The 18,364-nt window shown below is 40.0% G+C and overlaps 2 protein-coding genes across 2 annotated transcripts in view; one reads left to right on the forward strand and one right to left on the reverse strand.

The window, feature by feature from the left end:
• The first annotated feature begins 442 nt into the window (after nt 1-442).
• On the forward strand, nt 443-3,760 carry LOC148189431 (uncharacterized). The gene is made up of 2 exons (XM_088078302.1): nt 443-1,178; nt 1,566-3,760. Exons 1-2 carry the CDS (start codon nt 1,094-1,096, stop codon nt 1,925-1,927), a joined length of 447 nt encoding a protein of 148 aa, XP_087934428.1. The 5' UTR covers nt 443-1,093; the 3' UTR covers nt 1,928-3,760.
• A 3,601-nt stretch (nt 3,761-7,361) lies between these two features.
• Nucleotides 7,362-18,364, reverse strand: part of cdon (cell adhesion associated, oncogene regulated) — a 40,623-nt gene continuing 29,620 nt past the window's right edge. Inside the window, exons 13-19 of the mRNA XM_088079203.1 lie at nt 17,744-17,849; nt 15,295-15,417; nt 14,834-15,025; nt 12,901-13,196; nt 12,682-12,761; nt 10,361-10,623; nt 7,362-8,055 (exon numbers count right to left, since the gene is read on the reverse strand). Coding sequence (XP_087935329.1) covers nt 7,901-8,055; nt 10,361-10,623; nt 12,682-12,761; nt 12,901-13,196; nt 14,834-15,025; nt 15,295-15,417; nt 17,744-17,849 — 1,215 coding nt within the window. The 3' untranslated portion in view covers nt 7,362-7,900. The remainder of the gene's footprint in view (nt 8,056-10,360; nt 10,624-12,681; nt 12,762-12,900; nt 13,197-14,833; nt 15,026-15,294; nt 15,418-17,743; nt 17,850-18,364) is intronic.

Genomic DNA, 18,364 nt, shown 5'->3' on the forward strand with positions numbered 1-18,364 from the left:
TTTAGCAGAAACATCATTGTGCAATGTGTTTACTTGCTCACATCGCACTGTTTCCCTGTAACATCTTTGAACTTCATCTGCCAGTGCAATCTGTCCTCAGAAACCATGTTGTTTTATGCTGCATTTTTATTACATCTGTCTGTCTTCCAGCAGCCTTCTAAATATAGCCCTCCTCTTCTCCCCCCAAAAAGAGCCGAACACTACTAATTAGAGCCTTCTTCTCAGTCTGGGGCTGCCTCCAGTAAAAGCCGGTTTACAGGCGGCTTGCAGGGCAGCGCTACTCAGCTTTAGCCTCTTCTGTTGCAGCTAGCAGGCCCAAACATCAGCCAGAGGCTCTGGGAAACAGAGTTTTTACTGGTGGCGGCTGCGTGGCACTACTAATAATGTTCACTGTTTTTCTACTCCTGCATATAGTCTAAACAGAGCCTTTTTTTTCATTATAAGAGATATTTTCACAAATATCCTACTTCAACGGGCATTTAAGGATTTTAATATCCATATGTGAATTATGCAAAAACCAATGCATTTCTGAGTGTCTGTGTGCATTGCTTACATGATTCACATGTCTAAGCTTGGCGATGGCACACTCATTCATGAGAAATATCAGTAGATGATGTGAATCAGCTGTGATTTTATTCTAACTGCATGCCTCCCATTGGGTAAATAATAACTTGCGTGTGTCTGCGTGGGAGCCTCCGTAGCGGTTTTTTACCCTTGCCGGGCCCTGGTTTTTCATTTCACATGGGAAGTGATGGAAATTCTAAAAAGGCTATCTCCAGCAGTTCATTCAATAATACATTAGGTGATGGCATCACCCTGACACCCTACACCTTTCACTCTCAGGTCTAGCTATTAGCCCAGTCATGAGTGGAGGAGCTGGAGAGAAAGGCAAAATGGAGCGACACTGGAGAGGTAGACGCGCTGATGAATAATTTAAAGTGAATCCAGTGTAGTTTGCAAGAATTCTCCATGTTAGTCCTTCAGCCTCACTCAGTCACTCTCTGTGTGTACAGACAGCAGTGTGGACTGGAGAGAAGACACGCTTCCACCGCTGTGATAGGCTTTTAATAGCCTCCTGACTTGAGATTTCCAAATGAGGCTTTGTGGCACCATGGGGCATCTGAGGATGATTTGTTATTTCTGCTTGCTCCTCTGCTGGCTGGCTCCTCCATTACAAGGTAAAAGATCATTGTGCTTTGACAACAAAGATGTAGAGTTTAAGACAAGTTGAGGCGAATCTCTCTTAATCGCAAACTGCTGCCATTATTATATCAAATTGCTAAGTGCAGCCAAAGGCAGGGTCATAAAATTCAATCCATCAAATAGGCCAGAGGCAAATAAACTACAAGTGTGTTTAATTATGTGTAGCTCATCCTAAAAAGCTGATGCAGTCCATTCCCAACAAGCTGTGAGGTCTTGCTAAAGTTTTCTGAAGACACTCACTAATAAACATCTGTCAATACTAAACTTGTTGGGGCTGTTTTTGTCGATGTGTTGAAAACAACAACACAAGAGCTTTTCTTTCTCTACACTAATTTAACTGACTCTGGTGTCTCGTGTTACAGGTCTGGAGATACTTGACCCAGAGGAGGTGGAATACGTTTGCACCAATGCTACAGCGACAGTGGGAGGCTCAGTCACCTTGGACTGTGGCTCCACTTTGCCCACAATCTTCATCTGGGGCTTCACCAAACCAGGAACTGACAATAATGTAGCGGTGGCTTACAACTCTGGGCAAGGCCCAATGCTCCAGTCTCAGTCCAGCAGCCTAGGCCACATGCAGGTGCCTGACAACACGTCTGCTTTAGTCATAGAGGAGCTTCAGAAGGATGCAGAGGGGATGTACACCTGCCAGGCTTTGTATGATACAGACGAAGGAGCCACGATAACTTTCTACTTAACCCGGCTGGATGTGGAGAACGATTGATGTTGCATTTTGTTCACATTAGTCTTATCAGTTCAAAAATGTGTGTATCTTCAAATCATCTGCTTTAAAGAGTTTAATCCCTCAAAACCTACTCTCAAACCTATCTCTAGTAGTATCTCTGCAGATTGTTTTTGCCCAAGATTTGAGGTATCTTTGTCTGATACCACTTAGCTTTGGTTCTAGAGCCGTTCTATTCAGGAGTCTTGGAACATTGGTGCTATCTAGCTAAGAAGCCCATGTTTCAACCAGAACCATTATAATCAAGGATGTGTTGTCAACAGAGAGCATTGCACGATGCACAACAGATGTAAACAGAAGTAGAAAAATGGCAAGTTACATTGTTTACCCGCAAACTTTTGTTCTGTTTTTAAAGATATTCATTTCTACTCAAAACAAGCATGAACCAACTATTAATGACACCACAGTGTGCTTTTTTTGTCTGACAATTTCTCACTTGACTTCACAAATGCGGCCTTCTCCATCATCTCTTTCCAAGAAAATTTACAAATCAAAATCGTTTACTCACCCAAGAAAGTACTAGGCCTAACCTGTGAAAACAGCTGTTTTATATGACTCTGAAACAAAAGGCTTGTGGTGGTGTGGAGTTTCAAAGATGGTGGTATTTTCCAAGCACAACAGGAAGAACTTTTGAGTTGCATTGTGGGAAATGTAGGATCCAGCATTTTCATGGCTTGACAAATACAAGAAAATAAAACTGGGATATCTCAGCCGCTGCTGCTCTGATTTTGTACATTCCCTTTTTAATCTGTTATTTGTGAGTCCCCAGGCTTTACTGGGAGTCCAACACAAAATTGTTGGAGGATACATTTGTCTTATAACTTTTCTCAATGTGTATTATGCATGTGTTTTGTTTTGTTTTGTTTTGTTTTGTTTTGTTTTGTTTTGTTTTGTTTTGTTTTGTTTTGTTTTGTTTTGTTTTGTTGCACAATCCACAGACTTTGCTATGTACAGTTTACAATTTGATATTTATTTATCTATTTTTATTATCATTTTTACTGTATTTATTGATTATTTACAGCCCTTTGGTCTACTGTTGTTTTTAAATGTGCTTTATAAAAAAAAATTGGATTGGATTGGATTGGATTTAATAAGAAGTGCTTTCTGCTGAAGTCATAGTCTCTAAAAACATTAAGATTGTGGTCTGTGGATTATCTTAACAGTGGGTGAGGATGTTTTTGGATATACACTTTGCTGCACATTTTCTGAAGGTTATTTTTCAGTTCTGTAAGCATGACAAATAAATTCCACTCACCTCCATTGCATTGGAGCGGAGGCAGAAACAGGTGACTCAAAACCTGAGGAAATAAACTTAAAACTACTGGGTTAAATACCACAAGGGTTAAGTGGGAAAAGTGTTTCTTATTATTTTGAGGAGCAGACGTTTTAGCACTAGACTGGACTGTAATACACACTGAAACACTTTGATCAGTGAGAGACTGTGCTATTGTCTCCTGCAGTCTTGGTAGCCACATAAATTTACAAAGCGTCACACCATGTACACCTAAGGTTGTGGTTTCCATTTCAAATACCTCACTTGGCTTGTATATTGTGTTGATTATTAAAACCATCTGGGCAGCAAGTTCATTAGATAAGACTATCTGGTGTTGTTTTTCTTGAATTATATTCTTCATTAGTGTTTCTTCTTAATTCTATTAACCACCCTGCTGTGTTGTTTTTCTTTCTCTAAGTGTTTTAGGCTGTGCTGTTATTTCACTGCATGTGCTGTCACCTTCAACAGAGACTGTGGCACATCCACAGAGGACCAACACGTCAACATTTTAAAGCACGTCACTCGAGGGAACCTTTTAGCTCCTTTGAACTGTCACATACCTTGATAGAAATCTCTGCACACGAGACAAATGTTCTCTTGATTAATTCATCCATATAAAATAAACATATCATTACTCATATCTGTGCACACATATTCTGGAGTGGTTGGTGAATAGAAATGACTACATGGATGATTTATTTTTCAGCAATTTTGGCTCTCAGAATCTCTTCTGGCTCATGAGAACACCATTAATTCATTCTGAAAGTTAGCTCATGTCAACAGGCCCAACCTGCTTGTCATCAATATGCTCATTATTGATCCAGAGAATTATGATCGCACTGAAAATGTTAAGTCTGTTGACAATGAGAAAAGGAGGAGGAGGTTAAATGGATGCAGCTGGAATAATTATGAGATGGTATTTCCCTGATTGTATCCAACAGGTGCAGTCTATAAATGTCGTGGTTATATCAGCATGAGTGAGGCATCTTCCTGCACCGAGACTTGACCCTGATAACAAATAAATAGCGGATATCCTTGAGGGAAGACATAGATTATTCGTATTTATATGAACTCATCATTTGCAAGGACCCGCTGGAATGGTGCTGGAGTCCATCCAACCACAACATGCTTCATTTGTAGTTTGTGACATCTCAAGGATAAAACCGCCCAGGGCTGAAACAAGCAACTTAACAACACACTGCCCGATTCATAAGAATTGCATTCATTCAGGGTGTGCTGGAGAAGGGAGAGAGGAAGAATGGTGGGCGGAGGGGAGAGGGACTGGCGTTAACAGGTCGGCTCTGCAGCAAGGGGCAGAAATTCCTGGGCAGACAATGAGCTTTCTTGTTCCCATGGGCTCCTTAATGAAGGGGTGTAGCTGCGTGGGTAGAGGGTGCAGGGCTGGGCTGAGGGAGAGTGCCGACTGATAGACGTGGGAGATGGAGAAGCAGCTCATTTAGAGACAACCCTGCCCTTATCTTCTCCTCATCGGCCCAGCCTGCATCTGTCAGCAGCCCCTCTCCCTCCCTGTACCATTTCTCCTTCCTTTCCTTCCACTTCATTTCCTACCCATTGTTTTGTTCCTTTTTTCTTTCTAATGGCAGAGAGGGAATCATAATGGACACTAGAGTGAGCTACTGTGAGGAAATAAAATAAATGGTGAAAGGACTGGGACTGGCCAGTTTATTCCATCATGCTAATCACTTTCAGTTTTGGATTCACACATCAGAAGCAAAATCAAATGAGTGTACATCTGAAACACTTTAAGGCTGAGAAACTCAGGCAGGCTGCTCCTGGGAAAGAGTTTCAGTCAAGTCAACTGAACGAATGCCGCCAGCCTCCATCAAGACTAAAAATAACAGGCGGAAGAGGCTATGCCACGCCTCAGCAGCAGGCGAGTAAATCTGGGTGCCAGGAATATCCCATATACCATCAGTGGGAGGAGAGATGCCAGGCGAGCCGGGGCCTGAGGACTGGCAGCCAAGTCTGGCACAAACACAGGCAGACAGGCACCAGGCATGGAAAGCCTGCACCGCAGTCATCCTCAGTGAAGCAGGGCCAGCCCTGTCATCTGCACGCTGCAATCCTATCAACTCCAATCAGCCAGCACACCATGGAGATTATTCTAAAACCAATGGAGGGTTTAAGCCTTCAGAAAATGGGTTTGGCGAACACAGACTGAAACCTGAGAAGACTACATTACAACTGATTTTATGAATGAGTTCTCCGCAGTATTTTTCACACATCAGGAGCAGCACAGAGCAACTTTTGACAACAGAATTGCTCATCTCAACTCGTCATTTGCCTGTCTCTAATGCACTGCTGTCTAGAAAGATATGAAAGCTCCAACAGAAAACCAGGGGTGCACCGTCAGGAGAGACAAACCAGAAAAAAATGGGGGAAAAAATGACCTCAAGGTGGCCACTCATATTGGCACATTTTGCAATAACAACTGTGAACCTCCTGAAACCTTCCATACAAGCAATATACAGTGAGCTATCACTGCCCCAAAAACCCCTAAGTTGGGCCACTTCTTCATACTAAATGACAACTGAAGACTCTAAGTTAAGTAGTTTCTTTACCTGGGACCCCCCATAGTCTGGGATCATCAGTACAGAACACTTTACATGTTAGCAGCTCCAACTGGCAATGCAACCTTCAATTTGGAGAAATCATGGGATGCAATGTCATTAAACTGGGACAGATAGCCATTTTTACCAACCTTTCCACTTTGTGATTACTTAAATGGTTTGTTCATCCAAATCACAAAATAATATGTTTTGCCATTCAGCCCCCTGGTGGTAACCAGCCATGCAGACAGTTTTGGTTTCAAATGTTTAAGCTTTGAGTTTCTAAGATTTTGGCCTACAACGCAGTACAATGAATGTGATGGAAATGTCTTTCCTTAAGCATGTCCCTTTTACTCTTGTTAATGCACAGGCACAAATTGGGCCAACTTCTTTGTCAGTACAATGAAATGATTCATCAGTGTTAAAGGTCTAGAGTTTGGGATTTAGGGGGACATATTGTCAGAAATGGAATATGACACAATAAGTTTCCTTAGTTTCTAATCACCTGAAAAGAAGCATCATTGTGCTTTTGTTAAATTAGAATGAGCTGTTTATAACTACATAGGGAGTGGGTCCTGATCCATTAAGTCCACTATGTTGCACCATCATGTTTCTACAGTAGCCCAGAACGAACAAGTCAAACACTGGCTCTAGACAGGGCCTGTCCGCAATGAGCAGTGTCTGAAAAACACTGATTTACACAAGACAGCTGCCTTAATAAGTATTTTTTTAACTGATTTAAATCAGCAGGTCCATTTGATTTGGGAAAAAGGAGGCCTCTGCAAATAATTGTGTTTCCGGTTAAAACCTCTTGAACAACAACACTGAAGGAATCCTAACTGGGAGTTCACACTTGGAACATAGGAGAAGTTTTAGCTGATATCAATCTGCAATCCCCACTGCTAGATGCCACTACACACTATTCCTTTCATTAAAAAAATAAAACATGTTTTTCAATATTTGGGTGAACTGATCTTTTAACAGCAAGAATGCCAGATTGATCAGCAAGGATAGAATTTCCTCTTGAAGTATTTGGTAGTGTTCTTGACACAGATAATGTTTTACTTTCAATTTAGTATTTCCTAGGGCTAGGAGTTTATACCTGAAACCACAATTTCACCTGGTCAGATAACTTCACTTTTACTATCTCAAAAGTAGAAGGGATGGGAAAATATCGTGTCACTAGTGGCAGAGTAGTTTTAACATCCAACGATTTGTGTGAGAGGGCTGTTCGCACTTAACAATTCTGTTTTAATGCGACTAAAGCACTTCTCTAACAGATTGGGGCCAGTAGGTCAGCAGTGCTCTGAAAGCAACAGTGCGTTTTGCGTAAAGTGATGAGCTATCAAGTATTCACTGAAGCAAACAGCAGCAGCCTTATTTTGAACAGTGAAGGGAGTGTTCACCCCGTTCAGGGGTCACTGCAGTAGAACAGCCCATCACAGAGCCACATCAAAGGCCTGCCAGAAATATCGATGGGTTTGGACCCGGGCCGGGAAATTCACTTTGGCAATCATTCACTGGGTGCTGCACATGAAGGAGGGGAGGAAAGACATTGAAAATAGGTTGTCGATTACTCTTCCATATCTTCTCTTTATATTATTACAAAACTTTACACAGACAATTGCTAATCTCCACACTTGAGTGGAACACAGAGGGACAAAACAACAAAAAATAAAAAGTATTTCTCATCCAAAAGGCATAAATAATATAAAAGACAAACTTTTTTTTACTTTAAAACAGATACATTCATATGAAATAATATTTCACTACTACAAAAAATAAATAAGTCATCTCAAGAGTTTTTGATCTTTTATGAGAGTCTTCCCTCCAGTGGGATATAATGTCTGTCTTTGAGCAGTGTTTCCGCTCTCTGTGTTTCCCTCCATCTGGCTTTGCTCTCACTCTCTTGAAGTCACTCTCTTTTCACACTTTGCTCAGTCCATCCAAAGTTTTGTGTCCTTGTCACCGAAACATGCAGTGTCTCTGACTATCCCACTGCTGGTCCACTTCGTCAATGATATTTCATCCACGGTCTTTTGTCCAGTCTCTCTGCCTGGTTCCTCTAAACCCTCCACACCGCAGTAGAGTGTGTTTGTGTGTGGGCTGTGTTCAGACCTCCTGTGGGCTGGGCTGTATCAGCTCGCCTGCCAGGCTGCTGCTGGAGATCCACCCAGGCTTTTCGTCACAGTCCAAGTCTGGTAGGCCGAGACTCTCCCAGCACACCACAGGCCCCTCCGTGTCCATGCACTCCAGCTCCTCCTCAGCTGCACACATGGAGAGAGAGGAGAGTCTTTGGTTTATACTTTATATTAAAAAAGACAAGAACAGATTCTGGGGAGGCCCACAGTGTAATTTGTGGTGACGCTGCATAGTTTGTCTGCAAACAACATGAGGATTGGTAATGATTTAAAAACTTACTTGTAAGGAATGTAGAAAAAAAGATGTCAGAGTTCAATTTCATAATGGTTTTGAAACATGTAAATGTTTTTACATCTCCTGGAATTAGTTTTTTCACTCTAATGTCATAATGAAATTGTTTGACATTTTGGGAAATATGCTTAAAAGACTAATACCACTCTGTATTGCAAATTTGAAGCTATAGCTAGGTGCAGGTTAGTTAAGCTTTACACAGAGGGGGAACAGATGGGAAGAGTTTGCCCATTCAGACAAGTTAACAATGACAAATAAACCCTTTAAAACCTTGATTGTTGTCATTTTTTTCTTGTGCCTTTCCCAAGAATTTAAACCTTTGCAACATTGAGCAAATTTGTGCGATTCCTTTCAAAAACATGGGGAAAAAGTTATTAAGCAACTTTGCATGAGTTGAAAAAAAATGTAAAAGGTACCAAGAAAAATACCTTAAAAAAAGGTAGGAAAAAGAGAGAGAGAGAGAGAGAGAGAGAGAGAGAGAGAGAGAGAGAGAGAGAGAGAGAGAAAATCATTAGAAAATTTTCAAATAACTAAGGAAAATACCAAAAAATATATTTATTATTATTATAATTAAATTATTATTTTATTTATGGTTCTGTTTTTGGTTCTTTTACTTTTATTTTTATTTTTAGTTGGATAATTATGGGTAATTTTTTTTATAAATTTTCTTTTTTTTGGTACTTTTTCAAAATTGCCCACTGCCTGCTTTCCATGTTTTTGAAAGAAAATAAGCCAATTTTGGGCTTCAAGTAGTTAAGATTTTGGGGGGAATTTGCCTGATTTTTTTCTTGGAAGGTAGAAGTGACTTCCTGGAATCTCCACTGGCTACAACTTCAAAGTGATGACAAGACTACTGGAAGTTACGAAAAAAAATTTCCAGTACTCAAGCTACGTAAAGCTAAGTGCCTGTTGGCTGTAGCATTATATTTACTGGACAGATATGAGAGCGGTTTCATTCTATATCAGATTCAAACTCGATTTAAACATAATTCCAGCTCGCTGTCATATATGGAAGGAGAGATGGAAAGTTTAAAGAAAATAAAGAAACATACATGATAGTAAACAAAACGCTGTCACACATTGATGCATATAAGGGGTTCATTACATTAACAGCTTACACAAATAAACTGGCTATTATGTTACATTACATGGAAGGTTATCCACTAAAGATTACTGTGACAATTAATCTCATTACACACAACAAAGTCCCATGTCATTTTCAAAACTTTCAAGGATTTTACTAATCCTAATGATAATAATAATTATTACTTTTATTTATAGAGCACTTTTTATACAATAGATACATAATGCGTCAAAGAGCATCACAATAAAAATGCAACACAAATGCAAAAAGACAACAAGATTAGATAATCAAAAGACAGTTGATGATAAATGAAATATAAAAACAAAAATATAAAGCACAGAGACTAGTAAGCATGGTAAAAATGAGAGGATTGGTTTGAAATAATATTTAATAAATAGGTTTCAGCTATAATTTAAAAATGTTGTCCGAGCCCACTGCTCTTAAAGCTTTTGGCGCATAGTTAACAAAATTACATGACTTTTCCAGGTTATCCATGACCATGTCCATTCCCCGTGAATAAACATACTTCCCAAAATATCTAGATAATCTTTTAACTGTCTATTTCTTCATTTATCGTTAATTATTTCACTGGCCACAAGCTGCTGTTCAGAGACACTACTAGCATCCAACACAACAAAATGTTCTTGCAGTGAAAACTGACTGGAATAAGAAAACAACAAAAACACGTCACTGTTTCTTCTATGATCATGTTCCATCACTATTCCAAATACTACCACTGTTGGCTATAAGAAAAATACATGATTACAAGACATTATATGCACTTAAGATCATCCCTGCTAAAGTTGATCTACTTTTAGTGTATCTTATTTTCTAAAGTCTTATTCTTTAGCCTCATTATTCAAATATTATCCGAAAGTAAATTGTAGTTACAGATTTTCTGAAGACGATAGGTAATTCAAATATATCACCAGGCCTGGAAAGACAGTGATAAGTTGCAGTTCACTGTACTTGAGGAAGAAAAAAGTAGTGGAGGAGGAAAAAGACTGAATACTTAGAAAGATTTTGTGGGCACTCGGTATAAAAATGTGTCTCACCAGTGTTGTCTGCTGGACAGTTTTCATTGTTCCCGACCAGACAGCAGGAATGCTGCGAGGGCGAGGACTCCCTGTGCTCGTCTGGCTGGTACCCTGCGTCGGCCCCCTGGTCAGCAGAGTGCATATGGCTGTCAGGGCCGTGGCACTGTGACGAGACCTGGCCCAGAGGCACCATCTCCAGCCCGTCCTGCTGGCAGGGCGCCACACGATGCATTACAGGCAGAGTGCTGCTGGAGAAAGTGCCATTGGTCTTGTTGTAACATCTGCACAGAGGGAGATGGAAAGAAAATCAGAACAAACGTTTATAAAGTTGCCAGTGCACTGCTGGGCGCCGACCCACTGAGAGCCCTGCTTCTTCCTCTCTGCAGATATCTGTGGGTTTTCCACCAGACACAGAACCTCTTGTGTTAATACCCCTAACAGTGTACAAAACAACGACAGCTCTAACACGGCTGGAGCGCTCTCGCACAGCTGCGAAATGCATTTTCAACAGTTCAACTGGAGATTAAAGTGTCACTGCCTCTAAATAACTGAGACACATTGTGGTTTTGCTCTCCAGTGAAGTTCCAATACGCAGACAGTTACACGCAGCGAGCTTCACCATGTTTCCCTGAACTCAGCTTCTCTCTATCGGCACACGATTGGATTATGACCACACCCCCTCTTTTCCCAGCAGCCGGAGGTAAATAAACACAGGGCTCATTAGGTCTGCTGGCTGGGTGCACACAGGGTAAACTGTGATGCTGGGGACCCTTAAGTACATAAACAAGACTAGCAGGAGGGGAAATGTGTGTGTGTGTGTGTGTGTGTGTGTGTGTGTGTGTGGGTGTGCACTTTTACTTAGCAGCATCTTATGAAATATGAGCAATGTGCATTGCCTTACAAAATCCATAAGGCTCATCTTTTTCAGTCTGAGCTGTTTGTGCACTTGTGACAAACAGCAAACAAAGAGTCCCTTCAAGGAAGAATGATTAAGCTAAAGTATGTCTTTGGGGTGTTTTTCACACATCCAATTCTTGCCTGGATTTTTATATTATTGTTTGTTTATTTATTTATTTATTATAAATTAACAGCAATAACTCCCCAGATTTCTTGAAAAATAAAACTCAGAAACAATGGGCCTCATTCACCAACCGTTCTTAAGAAGAAATTTGTTCTTGAAACGCACTTACACAGGTTTTATGAAGAATCTGACATTCACCAATGTTTTCTCATTTAAATGTAAAATCTTAAAATCTATTTTCCATCACACATGCTCACAGGAAATGTTATCCCTTTAAACTCCTCAGATCAGTATTGAGCTTGGTAAATTAGATTTGAGTTATTTTGCACCAAATGAATGGAACAAGATACAAGAGGCATTGGAATTAGATAGGCATGTGTTGGTAGATCATTTTAAGTGTGTGCTAGATAATATGGCTGCTGTACAGTGCTCCTGCTTTGGTTGATTCTCAGACATGATCTTTACTTATAGTTTTTATTTTTAACATTTTACTGTTGTTTTTTTCTGCTGTTGTTGTATATATGCATTTTTTCACTAATGGCAGATTTGTTTGATATTTAGCTTTTTCATCCTTATTACTTTATGGCTATGTATAACTTTTGACAACCATTGCTGCTATTCATTGGCTTTTATTGAATTTATTGTATTATTTGCGATTGCTATCATATGTTTGTATCCTTTTAGCTTACTAATTTGAATTCAGGGCATAGCTGTAAAGGAGCTCAATGCCCAGTCAATCTTCCCTGAATAAACAATGGTTTGATGATGATGATGATGATGATGATGATGATGATGATGATGACTTGAATTACAATTTGAACAGAATCTATGCAAATAAAAGAGCACTCTTAAGCACATTTTGTGCTGACATGTTTGAGCAGAATAATGGGTTATTGTGTTTTTTTTTTCAGTTCTACAGTTGAATGATATTATAGGATTTATATGACAATAATATCTTTTTCATTTATAATATTTGTATTATTATTTTCATTTTTTAAAAAAAGGTTTAGGGACTTCCAAAATGGGCGCAACACTAACAGTTAACATGAGCTATGTTATTAGGTACTATGCCATCTAATAATTAGTGACAGATCACTCTAGAAAACATCAAGGGGGGTTCGGACAGACGGGACAAAAAGTGACAAGGCAGCGTTCAAAGTAAGGTATTCATTTCTTACAGAAACATTCACCCTCACCTTATATCATGATAATAATAATAATGGTGAATTACCCCATTGTGTTCCAGATGTACTCAACAAAAGAAAAAGATATCCATAAATGAAATGATAAAATCGATGACAAAAACTTCTTCTTTTACCTGTTATTGTTGCAGAGATTCTGACAGCTCATACAATCAGATGTCTCTGTTTGGGGGAGAGCTGTGTACATGCCTCCACCCTGACAAGAGAACACAAACACCACATTTAGCCAGAGCAAACTGGATTTGCAACTACTGATGTAAAATGCCATACTTGGTCATTCAATACTTGGATACAAATAATGCGTCCAGTCTCTAGGTATGGACTGCAGCACTCACATTATGGTGGTGGTGGGGATGCGAGTGCTCGCACTCTCGGGTGCTGTGGGGCAGGGTGCCATCGTGACCGTGTGGGTGGCCGGGTGAGAACAGGCTGCCCGAACCATTGAGCAGAGCCAAGCCGTTGGGGAGTTTGTGGTGGAGGTGATGGCACCCTTGGGGTAACATGGGGCCGCTGCGCCCATAGCCCCCGTGGACACCCCCATTGATGCGGCTGGTGCCAGGCAGAGTGGTGTACTCGAGAACATGGCCATTCATCTCCGCTGGCTGGTACAGGTAGCCAGGAGGGTCATACTCTACAGCAGAGAGACAGAGACAGAGAGAATGAGAAAGGAGAGGATCGAGAGGTAGAATGGTTAGGATAGAGGTAGAGCCAAATTTTAGGCTAGTTAAGCAGCAAGCATCCAAGAAACACAGCGTCGAAAACTCCCACAAATATAGTGAGCCAAAATGCGAAATGAGCGTGAATCCAGGGTTGGCTTTTCCATTGACTTTCACTGAAGAGCAAGTTTATGCAAACAGTAACAATCCTGCATAGTATACCTTTAAAGAAATAATTCATGACAACAAGAAAATCATTTTAATATCAAGTAAGCTAGGTATTCAAGCTTAAAACTTTAAAACTGTACATATCACAATCTGTCCATAGACCACTGTGCAATAACAATGTAAAGCTAATTTGTTCTTTTCTAGTCATCTGATATCATAAGTAATATTCTCAGAAACACAGAATTAAGTGGTATCTTCTACTCACAATGGTCCCATGAAAGCATTGTTTACCTTTCTTGTTTTTATCCCGACTCTTTTAACATTTTTGAATAGGAAGTGGGGTTTTTTGCATCTGAGGATCCACTTTCAGTTATTTGTCAGTCTGCAGTTTTTTTCTGTCATACAGCAGTATATTACATACTAAGAATTGGCTCTAACACTCAAATTTTTATTAGTCTTTTATATTTGATAATTTTCAAATACCAATGCCCCCCAATTTTGTACATTTTATGCAGTTTTTTTTTAACAATTACAGTGTTGTTGTTACTGGCTTCATTTAAAAAAAAAAGATAAAAAATGAGAAAGTAGTTAAAGGTAGTTAAAAGTACAAGAAAATTATCTGGAGAAAAAGAAAGTAAAACAAACAAACAAACAAATAAATAAAAATTGTTAAATAAATATCGTTTTTCCCTACCTTTTTTCTTTTTTTTTTCCTAAACATTTTAAAATAATTTTCTAGATTTACTAATTCCTTGCAATTTGCAGCACATTTCTTACCAAGTCAATCATTACCTTCTTCCCCATGTTTTTGTTAGAACTCGCACCAATTTGCTCAGGGTTCAAAAGTTAAAAGTACCAATGAAAGGCGTCTGAAAGCAGCACGAGAAAAGTGATGTCGCTCCTGGTTCAAAGGGTCAGATCAACATGAAACTTTGCACTTAAAGAAGTTTGGCCTACTTTATACAGTAAGAGACAGTATTTATACAAAACTGTTTATATTTGTAAAAACAAGTTAATGAAAAACAACGTTTTACTATTAGAATTGTCCACCAGTATTAAAGAAAATCATTCTATAGTTGACTTCACTCTGATGTGAATTATCACATAGAAAGTCAACACCTGTGACTTAATCTTCACGTTTTCCCTAAAACTTTTAGGCTGCAAAGCCCCAAAAATTTACAGACCGAAAATGTCTGGTAAAGAGCCCGTCCAATAATGGCAAACACTTTTGCAAGCGCTGTGGGATCCATATATGTACTATGAACACTTGGAATAAGCTGCACATGCTGTCTGGGGGCCAACTATCTTTAAATATGAGACATTTAAAGTGGAGTTAACTCTTTGTGTGTGTGTGCTGGTGCTGCAAACTTCACTACTGAAAAACTCTATATGCTATGTGACAGATCTAACACATTATCCAGCTTTAGGTTGTCTATAAACTCACTGTGCATGTTGTTCTGCTGGCGATTCCTCCACAGACACATGGCAATAAAAGCCAGCAGGATGAGCACCATCACTCCCAAAACACAGCCCACAATCAGGTACAGCAGACCTCCAGGTGGGCTGGGTGGCTCCTGCGGGTGGGGGTAAGGTGGGGTGATGGGGTGCTGGCTGGGCGACCCTGGAGACTGACGTGCTATAGCAGAGACAGGAGGGAGGAGGTACCGTGAGGAACAGCTTTTTACCCGCTAGCAAAAAAGGAAAATAACACAGCGCCAAACTATAGAAAGCAAACCATTGTTGTTGGTCTCATAAAACTCAGTACATTTATGTTGTGTAATTATGGCGATCGTATCTATCATTGATGTTACAGCCTTTGCAGAAACATGCCCGGACTTCTGATAAAATGGAGGTTTGGTTGACGCACGAGTCATTTCTTGTGCGGTTAAGTTTATGTTTTCTTACCTTTGGTCTCACAGATCATGACGTTGCTGTATTCACTCTCTCCCCCATCATTAAAGCACTGCATCTTGATGTCATAGGAGGTCTCAGGCTGGAGATGTCCAATCATGTGCCAGTGTTTTACACCTGAGGAGGAGGGAGAAAGGGAGGTGGAAAGAAAGGGGGACAAAGGTGAGATATCATTTCCTCTATGAGCCCTTTGTTGACTCACACTGCTCCTATGTAAACTCACTATCAGTATTTCCCTCCTTCTCTAACTTCTCTTCATGTCTCACAACTCAGGTCGTGTTCTTTCATGCTCTCTCTCCGTCACCCCTCTCTCTCCTTGCTTCAGCACCCCCACCCTTCTCTCTAACTCTTGTCAGTCCCACGAGAGCTCAGACAGTTGCCTTACTCTAGATGAGCTCCATATATGGCAGCTTCATGTTTGTCCTGGCTTGCCTCCAGTATTCCCACTCCCTGCGCGCGCGCACATGCGCACGCACGCACGCACACACACACACACGCACACACACACACTCCGCCGCTGCACTGCCACACACAATCACACTACTACATGCTTTGGAATCGCAGATGAGACTACAATCTCCAACATGGAAATGCTACATTTCCAATAAATGAGGCTGAAATGAGCTGCTGTTCTTGCTGTGTTCTGTTTCATATGAAGTAAAAAAAATCACTGCACAAGTGCTTCCACTGCCCCAAGGTAGATTTTAACTGTTGGAAGTGGGAACAATAAAAGAAAGCTGCTGCTGAAGTTAAATCTATTCTGGGCTGTAAAGCAGAGTCAATACAGAGGCAGAAGTTTCATGCACAAATAAACACCAAGTTGTGCTCAATCCCAGATTTCAAATACATGTAAACATGACAAGCACAGATTATCTTAGGAGACTGCAGCATGCATGACAGGCAGCGAACTGAACCTTAGCACTTACTGAGTGCTGATCGCAATGTGACTGTAGCACCAATAATAAAACTGCTGGGTACCAAAAGTCAGTTTTTCAGATTATTAGTTTGGGCTTTTTTGGGCAAATTTTTTATAAATTGTTACTTTTGTTAAGACATAAGATTCTGATTCATTCAGAACTTTTATTGATACATGAACATAAAAGAATTTATGTCAGAAAACGTGCATATATTCCTTAAATCAATGGAATCAATTGGATCCCTCATCATATTGGCACTAGGGTTGCGATTTTATGAGATTTTCATGTTATGATAAGTGTCTCAGAAAATATTGTGGTTAGTTATCATTGTATGCAGTATTACAATATTATTATTATTATTATTATCAGTTAGAATTACCCTTATAAGTTGTTGTTTTTTTTAAAGTTTGAACAAATGCGTTATTTTAATTACTAAATAAATAATATCTCGAAGTAGCCTATGTATAAAAAGTCTGACAGGCAGTGGAGAAGGTAACGAAATGTGCATGCATCTTCTGTGGTGGTTGTATCTTCTTTTCAGTACTGTAGCCGGGCAAATGTACAGAGTATGATAAACATCAATATTCAGTTTGATCATATACAGCTGAAGCCTTATTGGCACTTTTTTATAACATTTACAGGTTAAAAAAACAATATACTGTATATATGGACATCCTTCAAATTATTGTATAATCATACATTTTAGTAGAAAAATTAGACAATCCAGGTAAAATTGAATTGAATTAAAAGTCTATATCTTAAGTCTGTCAGTATCATCTTTTGAAACTGGGGTGCCAAAGTTAGATTTTAAATCTTACAAAATGGCTGTGAGACTGGACTAGTTATAAAGTTTTAGGTGTCTGGGTTACAAATCTAAATAAATACTTATATATCAAGTGGAATGGGGTCTTAACTACATGTGAAATTGTTGTGGAAACACAGTTATTTATAACTTCATCATGCAAAAAAAAATCCTTCACCTTTTTAAATGAACTTAACCCATTTTTAAATCTAAATATGTTGACATCATTTGAGCTCCAAATCACCAAAACAGTGCTCCCTTGGTAGCCAGCTTGACACACATGTCCCTGACAGTGAGGACTTTGTTGAAAACTGGACGTTAAGATATAACAGAGTTGGGCGGAGTGAGAGGACATCCCTCCTTCCCTTCCTGTACCAGGCTCCACTGTTAGCATTCCACCCGGCAACCTGAGCTCCCCTTCTCTGGCTGGGCTCATATTTCAACTCTGGCAACCATTTATTAAAAACAGATTTCAGAAAGCCCTGCTACCCAGGGACAGCACTCTCTATAAATCAAACAACAGAAATGCCCCTCTTGACTACTACACCCTCTCTACACAGATTATCCATTAACCCCCCCCCCCTCATCTCCAAGTTTATTTGCAGAGCACGAGCTTAACATCCGGGACAGAACAGGGCTGTCGACAAACAATCAACAGCAGCTACACAGTCAATCTGCAGCGAAACACAGACACACCAACAATCAAATCTGCATTTCCACTCACCTTCAACTACATCTCTTTTGTAGTCGCTGTCATTGTCACTGTCCGTGGGCCGGTAGTAAATGTAGAAGCCTTGGATTGGAGTGTTGTTGTTACTCGAGGGACTATACTGGATGGGGATGGAAAAAAAGATTACGTTAAGACTGCCGCAGTCTGGTGGGCAATTATTATACAAAGAGGGGAAATTTTCCGGCAACTAATGGCGGGGCTTGTTATCAGCAGATGTACAGGACTGCGAGCAAGACTGTGATTGCACTTTCTGTCTAAAGTTCAGGAGATAATGAGACTGTTTGAGGTTAAGTAAATGTGGAGAACTATCTGCAGCCCATCTGCAGCCCAAACTGTGGTGAGGACGAGAAACAGCTTTGAAGAGGGCGGATCCAAAACGTAGATTGACGGGCCTCTTAATCTCTGTTAGAGCTCTAATCAGCACAGCAGCTCAATTAAAGGTCTGGTTGATTCTCTGCTGCCAAAGAAGTACCAGTAGCTCAAACACAGGTAAGCCAGCTGGAAAACATACTACATCATCCAAGTAAGTCTGTAACCCGCTGGTCTTACGTGCTGTCAAAAAGTTAATAATTTAAGTTTTGACTTTGTAAAATCCAAGAACAAAAAAAAAACCAA

The sequence above is a fragment of the Plectropomus leopardus genome, chromosome 6, assembly GCF_026936395.1.
Source record: "Plectropomus leopardus strain MGB_pleo_1.0 chromosome 6, ASM2693639v1, whole genome shotgun sequence".
NCBI lineage: Eukaryota > Metazoa > Chordata > Actinopteri > Perciformes > Serranidae > Plectropomus > Plectropomus leopardus.

What these genes read in the sequence shown, in the direction of transcription:
- LOC148189431 (XM_088078302.1), top strand. Translation starts at nt 1,094, where the DNA reads ATGAGGCTTTGTGGCACCATGGGGCATCTGAGGATGATTTGTTATTTC. An exon ending in GCTGGCTCCTCCATTACAAG is followed by an intron (nt 1,179 to 1,565) that starts GTAAAAGATCAT and finishes CTCGTGTTACAG; the next exon opens with GTCTGGAGATACTTGACCCA.